The sequence below is a fragment of the Larus michahellis genome, chromosome 6 (genome assembly GCF_964199755.1).
Source record: "Larus michahellis chromosome 6, bLarMic1.1, whole genome shotgun sequence".
NCBI lineage: Eukaryota > Metazoa > Chordata > Aves > Charadriiformes > Laridae > Larus > Larus michahellis.
This window is the reverse complement of record NC_133901.1, coordinates 63230797-63256956: the sequence shown is the minus strand read 5'-3', so window position 1 is coordinate 63256956 and position 26160 is coordinate 63230797. Positions and strand designations below refer to the sequence as shown.

At 39.7% G+C, this 26160-nt stretch overlaps 1 protein-coding gene across 6 annotated transcripts in view; it reads right to left on the bottom strand.

Moving 5' to 3' along the window:
* Positions 1-26160, bottom strand: part of VTI1A (vesicle transport through interaction with t-SNAREs 1A) — a 290579-nt gene that overhangs the window by 133412 nt on the left and 131007 nt on the right. Inside the window, exon 7 of one of the 6 annotated variants that reach the window (XM_074591129.1) lies at positions 18046-18937. The exons of the other annotated variants lie outside the window; for them this stretch is intronic. Within the exon in view, the coding sequence (XP_074447230.1) occupies positions 18831-18937 (107 nt within the window). The 3' untranslated portion in view covers positions 18046-18830. Of the gene's footprint in view, positions 1-18045; positions 18938-26160 lie in introns of those variants that run through there. 6 annotated transcript variants of the gene reach the window in all.

Here is a 26160-nt window from a genome sequence, read left to right as displayed (position 1 = left end):
TGGCAAATCATTGTTACCAGGAGGTATACGAGAAGGAAAGAATACAGACTGATTTTAAAATCCAGGCTGAGTTTGCAGCGCTATGTATATTTTTTAAAAAAAATATTTAAAAAAGTCTCTCCTCTTGTACTTGTCAAACAAAGATATTTCCTCTGGAATTGCTGAGATGGAAATACAGACTTTCCCATAATACATTTTTTACAGCACGCCTCAGAGCAGAATCATATTTTAAGGATCAAGTTAAGCTTTTCAGGTGGTGTTTAAGAGGTGGACTTACATGGAGCCTTTACTGTATGTAGACAAAATTTGTTTCTAAGGCATCCCTGCAAAGAAAAATTGTTGCAAAAAGTGATTTTTCATTAAGTGTCTAAGATGAAAAGCGTGATTTCTTCCGATGGAAGAAGCCACCAACACTTATGGATGCTTTTGGCATCTCTACATTAGATTACTGCTGTATGGTTTAACTGGGGGCAAACGTAGACACTTCTAAAAACAAACTGCTCCGGAACAGGGCAGCTTACCACTGAACAGTCTGGAAGGATCACAGAGCCATAGAATGGTTAGAGTTGGAAGGGACCTTAAAGCTCATCCAGTTCCAACCCCCTGCCCTGTGCAGGGACACCTCCCACCAGACCAGGTTGCTCAAAGCCCCATCCAGCCTGGCCTTGAACACCTCCGGGGATGGGGCAGCCACAGCTTCTCTGGGCAACCTGTGCCAGTGTCTCACCACCCTCAGAGTGAAAAATTTCTTCCTGGTATCTAATCTAAATCTACCCTCTTCCAGTTTGAAGCCATTACCCCTCGTCCTATCACCACATGCCCTTGTAAAAAGTCCTAGGTTTGGATGACATCTCGCCTCCTTCCTGGTCTGCCAGCCCTCAGACATGTTAGTGTGCACAATATATTTCCAAAGACATCAGATGGTCTGCTGTGGGATGTAATTAACAATTTTATAGGACTTGCTGGCAGGCCACTTAACATTTATTTGTGTGAAAGTTTTGTACGCTGCAGACAGAAGAGATTAAGTACATATTTCTTCACTGTAGCTTTTTTTCTATGTTTCTGGAGGACGAACACGAGCGAAACAGTACGCCCAGTAGCCCCCAGCCCAACACAATAGAGGGAGAAGTACCTGGATTTTCTGTCATGCTCAAAGATCAAGAACCCAGGGAGGGCACGGTCAGATGTGGGAAAGGACCTGGCACTGCTGGGTTCTGTATTGAAATGAAAGGCATGCCACCTACGGGCTGGTACCACCCAGCCAGCCATCCTCACTGATCTTACATACCTGTGCCCATTTTCACATTTTATTGCTGTTTTGGAGCTATTGTCAGTAAAAAAAACCGAATAAATTGATCTTTCTGAAATTTCTTCAAGCAGGCTTTAACACTGCAAGACAGGGATTCGAGAGAACACAATTTTATTACTGGTTCGGCCACTACTGTAACACCTGGTAAATATTTGTGCCTGTTTGCCTGTTTCTAACATGGGTGCAAAGGAATCCACATTGCCAGAACACATTATCTGTCACTAAAAGGACTGTATTCCTACAGAAGGCGCTCAAATACTGCACTTAGCTTCTTATATATTCATTTTCATTACAAGGACTAGTTTGAATATAATTTTAATTGAAAAAAACAATATTAGAAATTATTTTAAAAATGAAATCTGAAGTGACACACACTCAACTACAGGACATTAAGTTTAATCTCATAAAGGATTTCCAAATTATTTGAGCTCCAAATATAATTATTCCATCATCTACTGAATGGGTAAATTATTGCAGGCTGACATTTTAATGCAAACACCCAGTTTACAAACATAACTTTGCTGGAAATTCTCAAGAAGTGTTAAACCGATGTCAGTGTCTCAGCAATTTCGCAGTTTAAAAACAGTTAGAAATGTAATGACTACACTGCACTTGATTAAAGCATTTACAGCTCTAATCAAAAACTGACAGCAAGATCAAAGATGTTAACTTAAATCTCTCTTCTAATTATGTTTAAAATGCCACACCTCAGGCCTGTCTCTCCTCTTCTTTTTCAAACCAAATTCTGCTTAAGAAAGATCTAACACTTCTTAACAGTTCATTATCCAATAAAACTATTCAAAGCTTAAAAGCAATCTACACAATTAGTCAGGACCTCAGGGAGTCCACCGGTAGTCTTTATTACAGGGCTTCATATTAAAACACCTTAATTATATTTGTCAAATGGATTTCATTAAAACCCATCGTCACTTTAATTTTCATATTTTGACAGTGCTGGCATAGCATTATTACCACCTGCCAAGCTACGAACTACAACAAAATTATCAAATTCCTTCAAATACTAAGCAGTTTCTTTTTGTACCTGACCAATGATTTCCCTCTTTTTGGTGAATGCACCATAATTAAGAGGAATAATTAAAATTCCATACTCGAGCAGCACACATGCAAGCTAAACGTACAGTGTATCCGTTGCAGGTGTGTAAATAAGAACCTATATGGATACCTGGTTGCCAGGAGCACATAATACAAAGGTAGGACACATATACTGAAGTGCTTCTGAATAATAAAGCCAGACATCAAACAGAATGCACTATTATTTAATCAAATGACAACCGTGATGACTTGAAAGCAGAGGACATTTTAACTTCTACTCATTATACTGTCATTTCGACACAACAGATCTGGGGATTATGACCATATACTGTAACCACAGGTTTATTTTAGATATAATCCATAGAGGTTCCACTTGACTTTAGACAATCACATTGAAATATAATTAAAACAAAATTGTTCATCCTCTCTGCATACAGTCAGCACCATGACAAAGGCTTCTGATACTTATGATACATTTCCAATGGAGGATATATCAATTGTTGTTTGTTTTTGTTTTTTTTTTCTTAATACCCAATACCACAGCAATTAGCGGCTTTAGATAATTACCAATAATATAAAAACTAGGTACCAGCATCTGTCATGCAACACAGTTTGGGCTGTTAACATCATGTGGGATATGGAAATAAATAATTTCCTCTTTTTTGTTATGTGAAATACTGTACGGAAAACTGAAACAAAAGAGTAATTTACCATTATTGTGCTTATGTTTCCTGAGCTAAATTCAAGCCTGATTAACTCCATGTTCTTCAGTGAACACGTGTATGAGATGACTTTGGCCCACAACAGATAAAACAATGGCATGCAGATTGCAATGGGGAAAAGAACAGAGAATTTTCCTTTCTTTCATATAATCATAGCAAGAAATAAGAAATGAAGAGGTTTCTGCCATATGTCTAACACACTTCACTGCTTTGTACAAAGGTCTCAAGAGTAATGATCTCCGTGTGTTATGAATATTTTAAGACTTATTAAATGTTCTTGGATTATTGTGGGTAAAACTATGGGATTCTAAAGAACCAGTTTAAATGGCAATTAAATATTTCCTACTTAAGGAAAAAGAAAAATTTAATAATTTTTAATGTATTATGAAGGAGGAAAGCCTCAACCTCTTTCACATCATATCACAAGTTTTAGCAAAGGAATTGCTGACGACATGCTGGGTTTTATTTTATTTCTATTTTATTTCTTTTTACTGCTTTAATTGCTTTTGAATTACAAAGAAATAAACCGGACTACTTACAAGCAAGGGACTATGAGCTGACCACAGATCCTGTTTTGATCTTTTGGCAAGTCATTTTATTTCTTTTATCTTATTTACTCTATCTGTAAAATAGGGGTAAATAATGTTTCTACTAGAATTCCACTAAAACAAGGAAGGTCCCACATACTGCTTAGCTTCTGTTATCAGGACATCTTACAGCAAATAATCAGAATTTTTTGTGCCTCCCATTCAATTTCAAACTATCAATCACTTCAACCACGGGTGCGCGTGGGGATTCCTCTTAGAAAGCCACCATCCCAACCCAGAGACAACGTAGAAGATAAGTAGCATTTTGAAAACCATCCCACCCCAACCCAGAGTGTTGGCTTGCTTCTACTGCCACAGCCACAGCCACAGCCAGCTCATCTGCTTAACACAAGGATGGATGGAGGGACAGGGAAACTTCCCAGATGAGGAGCTGGTGGATGATGAAAGCTCATATGGGCCTTTGACGCAAGTCGTCGTGCTTTCCCTCTGGAAATCTCCTCCTCCATTTGCACCCGGGATCCTGCCCTCTCTCTGAGGGCTGCATAAGGCTCTGGTTTTGGTTCCTTTCCTCCCCACAGATCTGCAGTTGATTTACGCCTGGAGAATCTCATGCATAAACTCAGCTACTATTTAATAAGTGGCAGATTTCCCTCTCTGCTACACTGCCATTTCCTCTCCCACCTCCCTCATTGCTCAGCCTTCAACTCAAATTCAACGCTACGCAGAAGTTCCTTGTCCCCCCAACATGTCTCCACTCTGTCTATTCTCATGACGTGCAACACGATCTTCCTCTTTTGCACCCAGCCTCAACATCTTTTTTTACTCAGCTCTCATTTTTCAGTCCTCATTTTTGGGCAAGCTGTCCCATTCTTTCTGCATGACATCAATAGGGAACATACTGGTCCCATCCATTCACCCTCCTAAAACTCTCTTCTAGGCTTTCACCCTTTTTTTATATTATTACATCCTTTTCTCTAGCCTTGACAAAAATCTATGTATCATCTACAGTAATGCAGAACATTGGTACAAACACCATTTTTTTAGCACCATACTTGTCATCTTTTACTCTCTATTCATGTCATTGCCTCTTCCCAGTTCAGCACATTAAACAACAGCTACATTTCTTCCATAGCCAATCCCTTCGTAGTCTGCCTTCTCCCATTTGCTATCAGCACATTAATTCCTTTCTCAGCTCAGATATCATTCACTTGTTAAATTTTTACTCAAGCATTTCTGCACGTTCTCCCATGTTGCCATGATTGTGAGGAGCTGAGCATAAACAACTCATCACCTCATCACCCTCCTGCAATCTCTGATCCAACTCCTCTATTGTCCATCGATATACCATGCAATCACATTTTCTTCTGAAGTTCATGGAAATCTCAGCCACAAACACGGACCTTTGCGCTAGATGAATTTCTAAATGTCTAGTCCCAGAATGGATAAGTAACAGCACAAAATCTAGCAAGCACATGTGGGTATCATCCGTGATGGAGAAGGAAGGTATTGTAAGAAACAAGTTATCAGCACTTGTCTTCATTGTTGCAGTGCAGGTGTGACATAGGGATTTATAATGTACACTGCATTACTGTCAGATTTTACCTTCCTGAAACAAACACTATCCCCCACAAGCTATCGGGAAATAGAATGTAAATCCTGTTGTCATGAGTGAATAATTTATTAAATTGACAGTATTACTAATAATTACAGAAAATGTGCCTGGCTTTCACTCTTGACAAACAGGAAGCCAGCCATGTTTCCCATTTCAGCTACGATACACAAGGAACAATTCAAAGTGATACTCGTCCCTGGCTGGCACGTATTCTTTATCATTTGAAGTTTATTTGATACAAATGAGGGTCTACAGAACCCTGCTGACATGAAGTCACAAAGAGCATATACATTTATGAATACTGCATTTACTGCACTTTGTATGCGATGTTTGTTAGGTCTTGGTGCTGAAATCACAGCTCTGAATCTATCTTGAAGATGTTAAGGATGCGTTGTGAGCTTTTGCTTCCCCCTACCCCCAAAACAAAACAAAACAAAACAAAACACCACCAAAGTGTTCACAGCTTTAATTATTAAGATTATATTTTCTGTTTTATCTTAAATCTCAAAATGGAAGCAACCAGCTTTTTCTCTCCTTTCTTTTTTTTTTTTTTCCTTCTTTTTTTTGGGTAAGAATATACACTATTGATGTAGGAAGAAAATGTGAAGACAGAACAATCCAGCTGGATTAGACATTTATGAAACCTATTGCCAACAGTGAGCTGTCAAAGCCAGCAATCAAATGTAAACCTGGCAAAAAGAATGGAGACTGCTGTGAGGAGATTTACTTAGAAGAAACTCTCAAATAGTGCTTTTATGTCCTGATTCTCCTCCCCTGCACCAGTTTTATACCTGCTTGTCGCCCCTCCTTCCTTGAAGTTACACCTGGTTTACAGTTGTGTGGTAGGAATATTTTCTCTATTGCAGAATTAACTGTTGAATTTCTGCAGCCTCAATGCAGAACCCCTGGACAAATAACTACAGTTTTCCTTCCACATCTTAAAATCTATGAAATTGTGTAGTTGCTATTAATCTCCACAATATTCCCAGCAGTAAAAACTCTTATTACCATTTTTGTCAGGTTAGAAGCTGACAAAAGAAGGATGTAAACTAACTTAAAGCCATATGAAGTCAGAAAGAAGGACAAGAATTTACTACTTCTGATCTTAATCCTACTTTTCTTGAAGGCTATCCCTTGTGCTTTATATTCCAGCTTTTCACTGGAACACCGTTAATTAAGCATCAGGAAAACTTGATAATAATAAGCATTAAAATTAAATGACAGGAGAAGATATTTTGCAAAGGCAATGGAAAAGAAAATAAGACAAAAGTTAAAGAACTGATTGGAATATACTAGTGATCAAAACACAATGTAGGGAGAGAAATCTGGAATACTGAAGAACAGGATCTCAGCCAGCAGGAGAAAAGCAAAGACTAAGACATATGCAATGGAGTAATACAGCAGCAAGATCTGTACCTTGTACAAAAAAAGGTCTCTGGATTAAAAGAGGAATGACTACAGAACAACAGAGTAACATTCACATTTTTGCGATATCTGTTTTCCAGGTTACCAAGGCTTCTAAGCATTTCTCCCCACTATAAAGTCAAAGTAATGCTACTTAATTATTTTCTAGCAATGGCATGAAGATTTGTTGATTAATACCCATTTTAAAGCTTTTAAGAACTCTCTCTGATACATGAAGAGTCAGAATTTTAATGCAACAAACAAGGAAATTATAGGATTCTAAGACTGTAATTTGTGTGATATGTGTATATTTTCCTGTGAAAAGAAGATCAACTTAAAAGATTGTAACATGAGGAGCCACAGAAACCGCAGTAGACCTACACACTGGAAAAACTTACAAATAGTCAGCTAAATAGCTCAATTTCATAATTTGGGATTTGAAAAGTCAGTTCCACCTTAAATTTTAACCAGAAGAGAAAATTTATAGAATACTGGCTACTTTCCCTCATTTAAATTGAATCAGCCATTACAGTTAACAACCTTCCCACCCCATAGAAATAAATAAAGAATGCTGTATCCATTCTAATTTAAAAACTCTTATCTTCATTAAAAACATAGTTGATTTAGTCAGAAGTTCCATCTATTATGTGCTGTAATGATTTAATAGTGCCAATTAGATCTATAGTATTCCTAGAAATGGAGGAGCTGCAGCTGGAGCTCTGCAGACCAGTCAAACAATTTTCACAGGATATTCAGAGGACCACGCTACTCTGTTCCAGGTAGAAGATTAAATCGTAAAGGAGAAAGAAGCAGGATTTCAAAACAAATATTCCAATATAACAAATAACTCTTCTTCCTGGGCTTTGCTTTTGTAGAAAAGAGAAGTATTTCACTCTCCTATTCCATAAGTAGCTGGAAATGCTCTGCATATTTTAATAATGACATCAAATACCCTGCTAATTCAAGATACTTTAGCCAGCCATGTGTCCTAGTGAGAGACAATGCATGAACCCTTTAAAGTATCTGCAATACAGAATACTTTCCTTGATAATGTCATTAAGCCATGATGACATGTAGCAAGCAATTGCTGGCAAAGGTCAATAACCCGATCCATTTATACAACGAATGCCTGTTAAAACAGTGTTTAAAGAACAATCGAATGATTGATGACCATAAGCTCTATGTTGGCCATGACGCGCAGCGTGCACATACACCGTGTTCTGCAAGCACTACGTGTACCTTTCACACTCTGGGGTGAGGGGTGGGGGGAAATTGTTCTGACAAAATCAACCCAAAATGTTTAGACAAAAATGTTGACAATAATAATTGAGTAAACAGAGGTCTGAAGATGAGTTTGTTAGCACTGGGCAGTAAAAATAGGCAGTGCTTCTGATCCAATTGAATACAGCTCAGTTTGAAAATAAGATGCTCTGGGCAAAACAGACTGCAAGCATCCTCTAAGCTCCATCTCACAGTCCGTGAAAAAAACATAAGTGACCATCCCTTAGATCTCTATCACTGATTTTTAAAATTGTCCCTTCATTTTTATTCAAACTGATGCATTAAAATGCAGTTTCATTTGATGCACATTTGAATCTTGCCAGCTCAAAAGCCATTGTCAAAATTCACAGCTTCAATTTGTTGTGCTGTTTAAAAAAAAAAAGGGGGGGGGGTGTCTTTTCCAAAATATTTTTGTTGTTTTAATCTGTCAGCAGCCATCATTCTATCAACAGAGTACTGCACACTTCTTAGAATTTAACCCCCTTTTCTAAAGAGTAATTAACCTAACAGCTTCTTGCAAGTCATTTTTTTGTCTCATCAGAAGAGCATGGTGACCTGCATGTTCTGTAGGACAGGGACGCTTCCCAAAATCGTCATCTGGTCCCTTCACAGAATTAATTATCTCATTCTAAAGTGACCACGTTCCACTTTTTACAAACAAGAATCATTTTGAAAATCGTCAAAAGATATATATGATCATAGAAATCATAAAATAAATACGATCCATTCAAAGCATTTGCTATTCTGTAACTGTAATGCTTCTGGCTTTCCCGAGATAAACACACTAGGACCACGTTGCGCTGCTGACGTGCACCCTTCAATTAAAGAGCATTTCTGCACACAAGCCAGTTCCTCGTGGAGGTGTTGATTATAAGTGGCATTCATCAGAATCAATGGTATAAAAATAAGCTCCCTGCCATTTTGCTGCATCCATAAACAGGCGTGGCCTGAGCTTTATTAGGTGCCCGGACAAAAAGACACACAGGGACTATATCTCAGCATGAGTCACAAAGCAAAATTACAGTCCTGTGCTACAGTCGTGAGACTTCCTAAAATACGTTTCCCAAGTCAGGGGCAGCAGTCGGTGATGTTGGTTAGTGCAGGCAGGAACTGGATCCACCCTTTCCTAGGCCCCGCAGAATCCTTTCTCCATCGTGGTACAACAATCAGACACGTTGCTAACTTGATTCGAGAGAAAAAAAAAAAAGTATTCTACACTGCAAAGCATTTCCATGACTGTTCTTAGAGCTCCACCTTTCCTACAAAACTGCAGAGTTTCTGCACAGCATGGTAAGCAGAGTTATATTGGAATCATATTTAAGAAACATTCATATCAATAGTCATGACTTCTTTCCCATCAATCCCCCATCAGTCACAAACACAGCTGAAACAAAGCAGAAAACAGTCAAAGCAACAATGAGTTATACACCGATTACTTTCCCATTGAACCCTCCGCAGTGATGGAAGTTCAGTCTGCTCCATAACACACACGTGCCAAACAACTCATAGAAAAGGATGCCAAGTACTCCAAACTTCTTTAAATTTTGGAAGCTAACACCAACTGACCTACTAGAGGAATCTATCCTGTTCCCATCCCGTTTGGCTCTGTACTTGAAGCCTCCTCTTTCTACATCATTTTACACCAGAAAAAGATTTTTCACCACTAGGCTTTACAGGTGCATCACACTTTTCACTCCATGTCCAAAGATCTTTCAGCAAGTCAATTTGCTTCCCGTGTCCCCCCATTAGAAACTAGGTTTTCATCTTCCATCTTGCTCTGTGAAAGAGATCAACTTATTTCCCATTTTCCATGATACAAACCTATTTCTTCCCTTCCCCCATTGCCCTTCTGTCAAGCTGGCTTCACCACCTTCTCCTGCATCCTCCTCTATCTTGTCAACCACCATGTGAATGCGATGCTGCAGCCTGATGGTTTCATTACAAACTGACAAAACCAAGGACTCATTGTTTACAGACCGGGAATCAGGACATGGGAACTTGATGGTTCTTGCAAAAGTCAGGAAAAATTAGTGGCAAAGATATCTCTCCTGACTTCCAGTTTCTTAGGATATCATCTGCCACAAGACTTCTGTGAATCTTGCACGTTTAATTTCCGTGGAGAACAGAGGAGGAAGTCTCTTTTGCAACATAGTTTCCTCTCTTCACTTTCCCACCAACAAACCAGAAAAATGCCTGTCTTCTCCATCAGGGCATCTAAAATGTCACAGATCATTTGAATGTTGCAAAAATCTACACATCAAAATAAAACATTGAAACATTTACCTTTTAATTATTACATGTTTGTGAGGGGGGGAAAAAAGCACTATTTTCAGGGGCTAGGACCCTTTCACTCTGCATTGTTCATGTTCTAAGACGCTGAAAGAAGTGAGGTTTTCCTTTTCTGGTGTTCTTGGCATAGAAATCAGTATCTCTGAATTTTGCCTGCACTGGGGAGGGGGAATAAGTCCCAGCTGGGGGCTTAGTACAGAGCCACAGACCAAGAACTTCTCAGAGACTTGCAGTGAAGGCAGGCTTTCTATGGGAGGATGCGTGTAGATAACTCGGCTTCTCTCTACATTAAAGAGTGCTACAATTTGTTGGGTTTGCTTTTCTTTTTTTTTCCCCCTCACTTTTTGGCCTAGGGAAAAATCCACCTTCACTTTATTAATAGTGAATTCAAATGGTTTTTCTGCTGCAATTTAACAATTTTTTTTTTTTTTCCCCTGCACAGAGACAAGATATTCTTCTCTCTTGAACCCTTCAACGTATTTGTTCTGCATTATTTTTTCATTCCCTGTTATCCCGGAGGCTCTCAATGTTTAAATAGCTCCCTCCCTCCCATGTAAAGCTGTGCACTAATATCGATCAACTTAGGCTGGAAGTTACTATAAGGCATTTTTCAATAATCATCCAAGCTGTTCAGAGAGTGTCTTGAATATAACCCTTAGGTAAACAGCACAATACACAAGGAACTTTCTCTCAGCAAGCACATCTTTGCAATCTGAAGGATGGCTGCTAATGCTCCACCAGACAAAGAACTTGATTCTGACTTTCTACTCTGCAGGTCAGAGGCAAAGTCACATCAGCTAACGATGTCTTTATTTTTATGCACAGAATTTAAGCTTCTTAGGACACCCGTATATTTAACAATCTCATAGTCACGTGCCCTTCAAAGAAAGGATCAGACAGTAAATAAGCTCTTGATGAGCATCAATTTACTTTTTAATAAAAAAAATAATCACAAAATCCCACTCTTCTAAGAAAATAAAGTTATGGTTATACAAGAATTTTAAGTATTGGCTACGTAAAGCACCTTCATCAGTGAATTACAGTGAATAGGAACTCTCACCTGGCTAAGCGGAGAGGAAGAAGAAAATCATCTCAAGCTAAACAATTAAAAATAAATCATAGAAAAAGGATGATACATGCATACTGTATGTCAAGTAATACCCACACTTAGAGACAGATAAGTTACTCTAAATTATTAGGTTTTAATTTAATTAATCTCTGATTTAAAATGCCAGGTTTATTCTATTTTTACATTGCCTCATTAATCAAAAATGGGAGACAAAAGTGATTGGAATGAAATACTTGAAACCATTCATACTTTATGCCTTAAATAGCTGCATTCACTGGTTACTTCACATAGCCCTTAATTCTAAAATGAAAAACATAGGGTGTTTTAATTTCCTCTTCTTAACTGTGAAGCATCAGATTGTGCTATATTGTTTTTACAGCTCTGAGGGATCCTTAAAAGAAAAGTTTGTGTAAACTAAAATGGCAAAAAAAGTCTGATGTAAAAATAGTCCTAGGTCGTTGCTTTGCACACTGTAAAGCCAGTGATGTTCACACCCACCAGTGGGCGAAAGACAAACATCATAAAAGTAAATAACACTCTGAAATAGCTGGCTCCTATGAATCCTGGAGACAGCACAAACTGTTTTGTTGTTTTAAAAAAAGATTATGCATAAGCTGATCCACATGACTTTAATGACGATTTCTGAAAGTGTTTTCAGGTCACCATCTATGCTGGAGAGCCCAAGCAAAGCCCAGTGGGTGCAGCGGGACGCAGTGCCCTGCTGGCACTACCCTCACTATTTTGCTTCCTTGTTGGATCTGTCAGCATGGTTCAGGCTGGTTCCTGCCACCACAATCCTCTCCCTCGCGAAGGCGTGAGACAGTCCATGGTGGCAGGAAGCAAAAATGAAGGAGCGTGGGACTCGGCAGCATTTAGATGCTAAAGCTTTGGGGGATCCCCACATGCTTTGCATTGGGATGCACACGGGGACAGCCAGAAAGCTGAGGTGCTCTAAGTTCAGCATTCTTGGCATCTGACAGATGGTTGAGGAGTACCGCACGTACCTTTCTATCTCCCCACATGGCATGACCTTAACCATCGAGAATATACAAGGCTAGAGTAATTCAGGAAAATTCTTGTAGGATGGCAAATGCAGTGCAGGCAAATGGAGGATAAAAATCCTAAGACTAAAGATTCCAAAAGAAAGCCAAGACATTAGGGGAAAGTGTTCAGAGGCATAATGATTGAAGAGAGATTTAAGTGTCCTCCTGGGTTATGAAAATCTTAAGCTAATGGATAACTACAGTGGGTAAAAAAAGCTGCACGGTGAGCTACATACCTAAAAGAATATAAAGCTAAAATTCTGGTACTGACTGGTGCATAAGACTGACTGAAAGCATTACCTATAGTATTGCATTGTCTTGATGCACATAAATTTGTATTTCCAAGTAAACTGACAAAAGAGGACAAGGGAGGGAGGATCATCCGAAACACAAGGATCATATTTTATAGCCTGCTGCAGCCAGCTCCGTAACGCACGGAAGCTGCAGGCCACCACCGCATTGCTGCAATTTTCCACTTCTGGCCATATTTTGTGAGAGCGCAGATGGGATTGCAAAAGAGAAGTCACAGAGAGGATCTCCACGGGGTCATTCTGATGCCTTTGCTGTGAACGTATGCTACATGCTCCAGGGCAAGTAAAGTGCTTGACTCTTTCATAAAATAGATTAAAAATATTTGAAGGGTTGAAGGGATCTGGTAGACAGAAAGGACAAACAGATTGTGATTATAATACCCACATACAGTATAGCTTTCCTTACCCTTAAAAACAGAACAAAACAAAAAAACATCAACCAACCAAAGATGGAAATTTAGCGAAGACCTGCTTATGACAGATCTTGAATTATGGGAGGTTATGTGCATGTTCTATGCTTTGAGACAGCAAGCAAAACAAAACAAGAAAATAACATCGCCAATGTGTCCTGCAACCTGGGAAACATTTAGAATAATTTGCAAGAGGGGAAAAAACTTCCATGGTAAATACAAATTATAATGCTCAACTCTTTAAAACAGTGTCTGTTCAAATTATTTCAGGACATGGTTATTATAAAGCAGGTTCAACCATAATTTTACCCTTCGGAATAACTTCAGCACAGTCACTTGGGAAGCTGCAGCCAGGGCTTCCTCTGAGCCTGGCTGGCTTAGGCTGAGCGCTGCCTGTCTCCATGCCATTCTGCGCTCCGCTCAAACACAGCCTCCTCCTGCAGCCCCCCAGTGAAAGGGAGGTAGGATTCAGGGTGACATACCGCCTGCAAGTGCTTGCCCATCACCTTTACAAACTCATTTGTTCAGACATGCCGGGTAGAAACTTAAGTCGGGGAGAGAGGGGTGTAGGGTCTGATGCAGCACTTCACACGATGCAAGCTCTTTGCCATGTCTTGAGTATAGTGCATTAAAAATTGACTTTAATTTCCTCTATAGCCAATCTCAAAGTAAGAGTGAAAAAGATAAGAATTTTCAAAAAGTAATGAAACCTCACATGTCTGCAGGATCTTTGCCAGATTTCTGTGCAACCAGAGAGGGATTTCGGGCAGGAAAGACAGTTCTAAGACCATTCCCCGGAGGAGTTTCTGAAAATCAAGATGCTGCCTCTAGTTACGAAAAATTAATTTCAAGTTCAACTGGTGCAAAATTTTAAGCTAGAAATGTGCACTCTGATTGACTCTTGTTTAAATGTATTTAATTAGTTTGTTATATTAATAAAAAATTTAGGCTGCATTTAAGCTAGACCATTAGCCACAGCTCAGCACAATGCTTTGCAAAGGGGTCTGAGCCCTGAATTCTTGAATTAAACTAAGTCAACCTAAAAGAGAACTCCGTGGGTGTAAGGGCACCTGTGTTAAGGAACAGCATGCTTACTTTTCCCTTGCCTTGTTTTTTGTTCATTAATCTACTGCAGGTCCAAGGGCGCCTGGAAGAACGCGTCAAGGCTCCTGCCTCGGCACATCACCCCTTCTCCTCCGCTCAGCACGTCCATAACAGGCACAGAGCATCCTGTCGATGCCACGTCCTTACACAGTTCTCACACTAGGCTCCATCCTGACTTCATCCCGGTTGATGGTGGCCTCTGCTCACACCACTAACGAACATCTGGCCTCAGCTGCTGGGCTTTGGGGAATATCAGGTTCCTGTTACAAAGGTTTGTTGGCAGATAATTTTAAAGAAACATGTTCTGAGAATGTTTTTACAATCTCCACCTCTACCTGCTCTGTCCTAAAATCTGTTTCTCACTATCACATCTCCAAAAGACAAATTTTTTATATATATTTATATTTTTTTTTTAAACCACTAGAAGGAATCCCCTACTGCCTACACAATAAAGTCAGTCAGAGGCAAGATTCTTTCTCACAGATCTTATCCCTCTAAGCCATCAGCCTGACTAAACCACTATCCTTTGATCAATAGGCAGCTAAGTGGGAATTTTCAAAAAAACCTTTAAGCAAAATAAAGTTGCTTCTTTATTACACACAGGCCTTACTCCCCCAAACTAGAAGAGAAGTGGGATTTCTTTTTTTTTGGTATTTTTGTTCAAAACTTGTTCAGTCTGGATGGAAGATAGATTCCATCCAGGGAGAGTAAGAGCTGAGAATAAGAGAGTATTTACTACCACTGAATATGACGATTGCATCAAAGACTAAGTGAAGTGTCCAACTGTGAGAAATCATGAACCATACACTAAATATCACCATTTGTTTATAGTTAAATGTATATAAAAAAAGGGTGGATAATTAACCTTCTGTAAATGTAAATGTATTCTATTTTTAATTAAAGGGATGTGAATAAAAACAATGGTTTCACCTGCAGCATAAATGGGGAGGGATCCTTTGAGCTCTATTTTAAACTGAGAGTCAAAAATTTAGCCACAAAGTTGTTTTGTGTGTGAAAGTCAATTTGGGCATCAGACTTCTGAGATGCTATTAGAGCAATCACCAAGTGTTAAAAAGACAAAACATCTTTTCAGAGACTACTGCCAGACAGCAAAGAAAATGACTCTTTAATAAAATCAGATCAATTTTCTAGCTAACCTGCCCCAAGTGGAAACAACATAAGACAGGTTCCCAGAGAGTCAGCATTAATGATGGGCCCATGCAATGAATATCATATGCTTCCATGGACATAACAAAATTGCCTGGGGCAACTTTCATATGAGGGCTGGATTGCAAGTTGTCTGTCTTGCTTCTTCCCCCTTCCCTGAGCTAACTCCTAGGCTTTTTTTTTTTTTTTAAGAGGTAAGATTTTTCACTGTGGTTAACTGTGGTACAGAGTACATGTTCAAATGTATTATGGAAGAAATGACTGATTTACTCGGAGCAGTTGAGACACCGAAGAGAGCTGGGTTCAGGTCCCGGCTCTGTTGACAATGTGCAACCTGACACTGGGGAAGTCACTCTGGGTTGTTTTAACGTGATCTTCAGCAGCCCACTCTGCCGTGCTTGAAGCAAACATCAAGCTCACATCAGTGAGACTTTTCACAGGCCTCCTTGGACACTTGCACTCTCATCTGGACTCACGAGGTTGGGGTTCAACACCATACAGACTATCATTATCCTATTTTCCACAGGAAGATTGCTCATCCTGAGCAAATTTGTTGTGCAGGCAGAGGATGCTCAAGTGTGCCTATGAAATCCCGGACAGGCAATGTCCATACTGTGCTCAAACCCTGTCTGAGATAAAGAATAACTATATCCCTCAACACAGGGCTATTGAGGATAAATCGCCAAATGTGGATGAGACATTCTACCTCAATACTAGACAGATTAGATACATTAATTTGAATAAAAGCAAACATATTTGTCTCAAAATACTTTGGGGTAGGATGTAGGAGAAGTTTTACACTAAAAAGTCCACAAGGAGGATTTAAATGCCAGGTAACACATAATCAGGACACATTGTTGAATGTGTGGGACAGCATGTATGGGACATCTGTCTAAAGCACATATACTTTACAATATTTATAGTGAGAGAGTTTAGATTGTTCAAAAGCACTTCCATCCAATTTTTTACCTACTGAAGTCAACACAAACAATTAAAGAACAATATTTAATGTACCCTTTTGCAATCCTTTTCATCAAAACAAGTAACAATTACTCCAGTGCACTCCCAAATCCTCTTCCTCTCAAAACCAAGCAACCAAAATCCCCTAAAACAGCCCACAAGACAATAACTACTATTTCAAAAGCATTCCCACTATTTGCTTCTTCAAGTTTCTATTGCTTTCCATGAAAGGGAATCTTTTTGCACACCAAGAGGGGTGGGGAACATTTTTTGCTCAGTTAAGAGTACTCTGCAGACTTTTTTTTTAAACAGGTTTGCAGTGTAACAGTGTTTTTTTTTTCAATGATCTCCACCTGTATTACAAACAGAACCCGATCACTACTGTCTGTCTGAATAAGGAAGCTGGAAGTACAACCACGGCATACGACGAAACAAACCTCGGTTTCTTTCTTTCTTTCCTTCTGTCCAGATCCAAAGTATTTAGGCTCCCAAGATTTCAAGACACGACCCTGTACAAGTGATGCTAACATACCCTCGAGCATTAAAAAGATATGAAACAATACAATATAAAGATAACAATTAGTGCAAACACAGATTCCTTGTGCTAGGAGTTTCAGGGAACAAACACATATATATATATATATGAAAGCAAAACCACAGCTGGGTACCTGTGCATTCTACTAGTCATGACTACCTTTAAGTTGGGATGATACTGATATCATTTAATTCACAGAAAAATATTCCTCCATTGCATCAGCATACTAAGAAATATGAAAAAAGATATACCAGACAAACCCTAGCTGGGCTGTCTTACACAACAGCAATATTTCAACTTTAAAATAAAAAGTAGCAAATTTGCCTTTTATGTCCAAAGCACTATCAATAATCATTTGTTTTATTAAATATAAGCTATCAAGCTAAAAGAATTGTTTATGTTTTGCATTTCTCCTTTTGCATTTCTCCTAGCATTTAATTGTTTTGTATTAGAGTAGAAAGATAAGTTGGGCTCTACACTTTGCAGTTAAACCCCAGCAAGTAGTAGCATCCCATTTAAATATTAGTACCAGAGAAGAAAGCAAGAATTGGTGGAACACACCTCTGCACATACTCATTTCTACTCACGTCACTCTAGTGGTTTAGTAACCTGGCTTTCAAACTAATACACACTGTATACACTTAGGCTAGCTTAAAATATTTTTTCAACTAATAATTTCACAAGTTGGCAGAAAAAACAGCTTCCCTCTGACACCAGAATGCTGGTTGTGTCCTTACAGCACTGTTTCTGCATTCGGAGAACTGGGTTTGGTTCCCCACTCCGACACATGTCTGAGAAGTCATGTAATTGTGTCCTTCACAACACGGGGGTCGTGATTTCTCTCTCTTGCCTGGTGACATTGCTAAGTATTGGGAACAGGGACTGACTCTTGCAGTGGACTTGTGCAGTGCGAACAGGTCACGAAGCTGCATGGGCACGTAAATCCTGAGGGCATTAGCTGGACACCGACCTGGCCCTGGCCCACCGAACCTAACACACAGGAGCCTCAACTTGCCCTGGGTTTTATGAAATACCTGCAAAGAACGGAAACTAAATATAAGGAGGTGTAGGAAGGAGGGGCAAAGTACCTTAGTGTAATTATTCAGAGACTTAATTTTAACAAGCAAGCATTTAGAAAGTAAACCCATTGTAAAGTCATCTCATCTCTTTCCCCAGTTGAACTTTCAACCTGACAATGGAAGACACAGGGACATGAAAACTGAGAAATATAGAGTAAGCTATGCTTTATTTTTCTAAAGAATATCAGTCTAGCTCCTGAAAGATGGATAGGTGAAATACTGAAGGTGGTGAAGGCTTGCCTGTGGATCTTTACATCTCATCTGTGCACTTTCAGTCCTAGGGTAACAAATAACGGCACAGGTAAGAAATGCTCTAGGATATCCTGGCTTCTTTGTTTCATTTTAGAAATAGAGGCCAGCAATCCAGTTAAGAGGAGGCACCACTTTACAGATAATCAACAACAGTCTGAAAATGACACAAGTTGAAAAATTCAGGTACAAGTGACAAAGTACAGGGAACAAGTGGCAATTAGCAATATAGTAAAAAATGGGGCTGCAGGGGTTAATGCAGTTGCCTTTCAACCCTGCAGTATTAAACCACCCTGCAGTAGAAGATAGTTTGTATTTCTTCCGCGAACATCAGCTCCAAATCTGCCCAAGGATTTGAAGGGCAAAAGGCCACGGGACTGAGGCACGTGGAAAGAGCTGCAGGAGAAGCCTGCCTCAAACGTCTCAGCGCTCCTCACGGCTCTAGCCAGCGTTAAGAGTTTTCCTTACAGAAGAAGCAGATTTTGCACACGCAAGAAACATGCAGGAGATCCGCTGGGCTTTAAGCACGCGTGGAAGCTTAAAAACAAGGAACAGCTCAACACTGAGCCAGGGTATCACTGGGAAATAACCCGAGAGTACGCCTACATTTCCACAGGGGAAGCCTGGGTTTGATTTCCAGTTTGGGTCTGTCTCTCCCCAGGTTAGAGGGGGAGAGGAGAATGCTTTAACGCTGCTCGACAGCAACCCCTTTGGGCAAAGCAAGCACCGACAGGGTCCAGCAGGAGACGGGGGAAGTCAGAAAGGTTGTGGCTGTGAAGAAATCGGTGTGACCTGGGGAAGAAAGAGATTTTACTCACCATATGAAATGGGAACCAAGAGAATGCCCAGAATGGAAGCAAAGCAAACTCTGATTCCATTTTATTTATCCAATCCGTGCATTGAATGATCCTTTTACCAAACCACCTACTTATTTGTCTTTAATGACTAGCATGAAAGTAGCTATCTTTTCTTAAGAGCACTGTAAACTGAACGACCCCCCTATAAAAAACCACTGGATTTATAGTGTTAAAAGGCAAAGTCCCAGAACTGTACTTCTGTTTACTTGAGAAGTATAAACCATTACTCGGAAAACAGAGAGGCCTTTTACAGAGACTGGAAAACAAATGGTTTAAAAGCATTAAGATCTACATATCTTTCCTTCCCATACATTCAAAGCCATCAATCATATATAATCCAGAACATACGAGGTGCAAAAGTGCTAAAAAGGCCCCATTAAAATACAAGTCTTTCCAGGTGTACCACCCAATCACTAGAACTAAACGCAGAGCAAAACCAGCTCCCATTTATACACACAATACCATTAGTGGCAATTTATCATGTCTTCTTAAAGTGATATATAGCATGTTATGAAATTGCTCATTAACTCCCCAGCAAAAGCTCAGCATGCCCCCATGTACTCAAGTGACTGTAATTGGCATTTTAGAGACCTCAGCTTAGAATTCACTCTTATTTATAAAGCTCAGCTTCCGTAACCAACTTTTTAACCCGCTTCTAGTAATATCATTAACTTCGTATTTTTGAGTGAGTTTTCCTTATTATGCAAGGCAACCATTGCTTTTCAGCCCCCAAACAGATACAGTGTTTGAATTAGATTGCTTCTTCCCCTTTCCCATTCTTCTTTCTAGAAGACCTATAAAAACCTAAGGCCATGCCTTTACTATAAATACAAAAAAACTTCATTAAAATAACATCGTGGTAAGTGAAGAGCCACAGAAGCCATATTTTTTTTTTAATAGGAAAGACAAAGGATTCTCAGAAATATCAGAGATCATGATCTTAATCGTCCTATCACATAAGTACTGTTAGTCACAAAGACCTGCATTTACAAAGCATTAAACTCCAGCATGTCTTGAAGTCCCGCTGTCCCCAAAGGGACTCTATGTGCATGGCTGGCTCAGGGCCGAGCAGCCAGCTTCACGTATCAGCACACGCGCAGCTTCACACCCACGCCTTGCAGGATGACGCTCAGCCAAAGGCCTCGACACCCTCCCCATGGGAAGACAAGTACCACCGTCTTCTTCAGCTGGATGAGAAACAGGGACACAGGGTTTCACCAGCTAAAAGCCTCTCGCGAGCGCTGTGCCAGAGCCAGGAATGAAATCTTTCTGATGAAACTTTATCAACCCCAAATGGTTCCCCATCCATGAGGCCGGTGCTGCCTCGATCAGTTCAGCAGTATTTGCTTTGTCTGCTCTGCGCTGGCAAGCACAAGGTTGATGCTTACAGCAGCCCCAAACGCTGCCCTGGAAAACAAAGTCCTTATGGAAGAGCCAGGCAGCAGCTCAGCAGCTCTCCCTTACAGCACACAGCAGCTGGACCAGTCAAGGTGATGCTAACGGAGGACTTAGCCCAGCTTTCTCTCCCTAAGCCCACACCTGAGAAAAAACATTTCAGCACAAGTTGATATTCTCAGACTGGCCCAGAAGTCCTCATCCCCGATTTGTTTGACTACTGCCAGTTTCAGTCTCTACCCATCAGTACTGTGCCTTGAAATTACAGCAACCCTTTTCTTTTTTTTTTTTAACTTCATCCCATTTCAGTCTTTCTACTATTTTTCTGATAGCAGATGGCAAAGCTCACTGTCACAGACAGAAACATAGAGAAAGATGCTTCTACGGAGGGGGGGAAATACAGCTCAGCAGGCAAAAGTCAGTGAGAAGGCAATTCCCTCTGAGAGTGTCTGTTGTTTTATGGGTTAATACAGGGGTCCTCAAACCATTTCATAATTGCATCACTTCTTAATAGAAGACTGTCTTGCTGACACCTTTCCATTTGCAGTTGTCTGGACCACCTGCCCTCCCCATTTGCAACTGCATTACATTCCCGTGACATCCTAGAAGAGCAATGCCTGGTTAGTAATCTATTTTATTTTACCTTATGGTAATTTATCAGACTGAAAGAAGGAGAAGGGCCAGCTCCTCACGGCTCACAATTAGTTATGCAAGAACTGATATTTATGAACGAAGCTGAAAACTCTGGTTGTTGTAATTCATTTGATATCTCAGCGCAGACAGACCACTCGCCTATGACTGTACTGCCACGTCCGTGTGGCACACTGCCCACCTCTGCTGTGACTGCTTATGGACAGCCACTCTGGGCACGGTACCTTGTGACATACTAATAAGCCTGGAGCATTCAGCATAGGAGTCCCTGTGGATGGTTTGAGAAGGATGGGACATAAATGACTGCAAATTAGAATAAGTTTTGCCAACAGAACAGCCCCGTTGCTGCCTCTTTCATTGTTCTAAGTCCAATTCTAAACCAATCCCTGTTGATGCTAAAAGATACAAAGATATCAAATCCATCCCCAATCACTTAGTATCTTGAATAGCTCATTCACAAATTAATTGCAGTATGTCATCCTTTGTAGTTCACAGTCTATTGTTACTGCCAGGTGCACTGGCAAAGGCAGTATTTGCCTCACGCTTTAGGCAGCATTTCTCCCAGTAGAGGACGTTTTCCGCTAATGGAACTATTACAAGATTTAGAAGGTAGGCTTAAACAAGATGGGAGCAATACTGTCCTAGGTATTACAAAATACACTTGGATAAAGTCTACTCCAGACCTTGACAGCTGAAAACCAAAGGAGAGATGGCAGATATCTCTTAGAGAAATCATCTGTTATCCTAGTCCTCACAAAGAAAAAGCAAGACTCAGAGACAGAGTGATTTCCCTAGGATTACTTGGGATGCCTATGGCGGAGGTGCCAACTGAATACAGCTCTTTGAGACTAAATATGTCTCTGCCTTGTAACTACAAAAACACCTTCTCATTTTGCCTGTTTGTATTTAGATTCTTAATCATGTGTACAACAAATTAACAACTTGGTGTATTCATAGGATAACAAACGAGAACAGACTTAATTCTGAAGGTGGAAAAAAACCGTATAAATATATTAAAATCTAAGAACACAGTTCAGTTATTGCCTATGACTTTTCACTCCCTTTTAGCTCCCATGGCCTGTCTGACAGCGCAGCGTATTTTCGGGAAACACACACACTTCCTGGGGAGACCAGAACAAAAGGGTCCACACAGCAGCATGACACACAGCAGCCCACAGGACAGGTAAGTCTTAACATGGTTATAGAATTAGAAAATACCAGTTTTATTGTGTCCAGAGAAGTTAGCAATTTTCTGTACAGCCCTTGAGATTGTTTTTGGATGGTTCTCAAAGCAATTCCATTGCTGCCATAATAACACATCTTCCAACAAAAAGTTTCCTTGCCAAGACTAAGTACGAGGACAGGAAACTAATGACTTGCTGGACATTTGGTTCTGGCACACATGTCCCCAAAAAAAGATTCAAGTTCTTCGAAATATTTTTCCTCCTAAATATTAGTGTGGATTTTCAATATTTCTGCCTCCAAAATTAGCTGCCACCCTAAGGCTCAATGCCTAAGATGAACCCAGCACTTCATCCTGCTCAAGACCTTTCTAAGCATCTTGGATTCTTCAAGCTAACCTTGCCTCACCCTGAGTATCAGAAGGGCCAAAGAACAACTATTTTAAATACATGCCAAGCTACTATGGAACAGCGGTTTTGGAACGCTTACTTAAGTCTTAAAATGTGGTAAAACACACGCTGAACTAGTGTCTCAGGACCTTCAGAACTGTATTTAATGTTTGGCTTTGCCAGAAATGTCAAGTGTGCTGCTGTGGTAGTCAACGTCCTTCCTTTTCCTGTTGATGAGCACCAATGTAGCTGCCCTTTTCCTTCTGTCACATCCACATCAGTCAGTGGAACAATAATATAAATAACACAATGAAATAATAACATAAAGCTGCTTCCTAGTTCATTGCAATGAAACATGAACAACACATGCTTTACTTTGACCCTAATTCTTACCTGACATTCTTCATCAGCAGCACTGCACAGAAGGTAAAATCCTTATTTCCAATTTCCAGATAGGGAAATGGAGGAAAAAGACACAAAATGGCATGACAAAGCACTCAACAACTATTAGCAGAGCCAAGAAATTAGCTTCAATTTTCTGAATCCTATTTCCAAAGGCCTGTTTATTAGACTACACCCAGATATTTTTTTTTCCTTAAAAATACCAATATAATTTTTCATATCAAATTAATGTACTTACATTTTTACACTTTGGAAAAGTAATTTTAAATAGTGAAATAAATACATCCCACTTGTACAACACACTGCCAAACATTTTTAAAAAGGCACCCTAAGTCACACTCCTGCAATTCAGGGATCTGGAATATGTGCTCTATTGTCTTTTTTTCTAACACAGTGCTCTATCTCCAACCAAATTTGAACCTGTGGATTTAGTTTAATTTCAAAACCTATGCAGTTGGCTTCTGTAAGACATGTTTCTAAAGGACTTGGGATCCAAGACTGAGATGTAAATTCATGGAAATTAAAAAAAGAACATAAATTAAAGGCCATATGATTTCAAATGGAATCCCCTTAAAGCTCTAAAATATACCACTAAAGCAAGACCAGCCAATTATGTGCGGTCCCTGATGATTCCACCCAGATATCTGGTTATGAATCACAGGATGCTCATGTCTAGAGCGCCTTCAAGCACTTAAATTTTCACCATAAGAAATAAATGACCACTATTTTGTCACACCTTGGACAATTTAAAATCAGATCTTATGCAGCACTTACTCCAGACACCATTGTCTTCCTGATGTTCTAATTTCCGACGTAAGAGAGTTTTGTGTCCACCCTGTGAGGTCCTTATTTAACCTGTGAACTTGGAGAGAAATCGCTTTCTTCAAGCGCTCAGGACTGTCATCTGGATCTTTCCTACATCGCTCGTTCTTCTTTACTGACTCTGTAGACCCATCTTTGTTTTACTGTGGTATCTGTCAATGTGTTGCAATTTGTTTATCCAGGACAGCTCAACTCAGATGGAGCATCTGTTTTTCAGCAAGGTCCTGCTTTTGTTACCCAATTTTCCAGCTGGATTGACAGAGGCACAAGGAAGTCAAGTGACCTGCCCGGGTCAGATGGCGTCGGTGGCTCGGAACAGATTGGAGCCCGGGATCCTCCTGGCTCCGTGCCCTGCACTGGACCACGCTCCCTTTTACGAGTTGTTCTGAACTAGAGATAAATTGTGTCCACTTTTCCGTCTTGTCTACAGATATTATAGCAAACAGCCCCCAGTTTCATTTATATGGTTGTTCCACTTGTGAATACAGCCTTAAGCTATCTGGAGGTCATTAAAATACATATAACAATATATTCAAGCTTAATTTTTACATAATTCTGGTCTCCTGATCCTTCTCTTGAACTCAACGACCTGGCAAACATTTCTACATCAGGTGTTCATATTTCTTCTACTACTTCCTTGAGGAAGGAAGAATGCAATTCATTTGCCACTTGTGCTTTGTCAAATTTTAATTGTTATTAATTTTCCACCTAACCACTTCCAGTGAGATTTCAGGCTATTTACAGCTTCATTTATCATGGGATTTCTATTCCCATCACACAAATACAACCTACTGTTTACAGTTATTACACAAGTAAAGATGCTCGTACAGACCTGGCCTTACTACTGTATATTTTTTTACTTGTAATAACTTGTAGGCTATAAAAATAAAACGCCTGTTTTAAATACTCAAGACCAGGAGCTACAGAACTCCAAGGCTGACTCCGGCTTTTCTGAGATCTTGAATAATTTTCTCAGGCTTTCTAAATCTCAGTTTGACTGATTGTAAAACTATGAATTTCCTACTTTATACAACTGAACTGGAAGTAAACTGGTTAAGGTTTGCAAAGATGTCAATTGTTAAAAAGCTATTCCACTGGGAGCATACACTTCCTAATATAGCCTCACTCTTAAATTCCAGCTGAGCCGTGCTTTGCTTCAGACCCAAAAACGGGTTTGGAAAGGTACACGTGCTTTTTATCTATAACACTAACGTATTACTAGAATACTGCTGAACAATTTCCTTTAAGCTTTACTTTCTCCAATAAACCCACTGACCTAATATCTTAAATTCCATTTGTATTTCAAACCAAAGATTATGAGAACAAAGGGAGCCTAATATTACTATTCAATGGTATTTCAGAATAAAGTACATACAAAATGGTACCTTGGTTACTCATTAAGCCAAACCTTTACTAAGTCTCAAAGTGGCCTTTTGTTTCATATATGTATTTTTTTTTTCCTTGAGAATAATTAGATGCACTATTACTAGGTAACTAAATATCTGATTTGAGGCAAGCAGGTGCAGGAGGTAGATGTCTGGCTATGATACAGTGTCCAAAATTTACTTCAGAAACAGCACACTCTACCTGAAAATACTAACGCTATTTCCGTCAACGTCAGTCTAGGTCACTTCCATAATCACGTTAGCTTCTGCAGAAAGAAGTTTATTTGCTAAATTTGTATCCTCGTTTCTTCTATGGCATTTGAGAATAAATATTTACATTAATATGTCCAAAATCCATTTAAATTGATGCAAACAACCCACTCATGCTAAGTCTACTTGCTCTCCTTTTACTCATAACATAACACATATTTACATATATACTTGTAATCCATAAAATACCACAGTCAGCCTTACTTCCTTTAGTGAATTCCAGCCAACACCTGACTGGGTAATTTATGTCTTCTCTTATAATTACTTTGGCTTTTCTTAAACTCTTTTATTTATGTTCCTAATGATGTTGTCATCTAGATGCCCAGTTTATCAAGTTCACCTAAGCCCTCCAAACGTGCTGCCTCTAGCAAGGAATTTTTGCTCTGTCAGGTAGATGGACGAGAATCCTAACTGAAGTCACTCATCATTGATCCTCTTGTTTCCATAAAGGTAGTTTCTGAACAATCACAACTCTCTGAAAACCTGTCAGTAATATTCAAGAATGCTTTATTCAAGAAGGACCTGCTCAGCCTTCCTTTGTGTTCGTTGCGAGTTTGCCTGTGCCTTAGATACAGTTCTTTGTTAGTATTGATATAAACCAAAGCTGTCCTCACATCACACTTAACAGGTTGATGGGCACGTTAGGGCCTGAATCAGCAGCA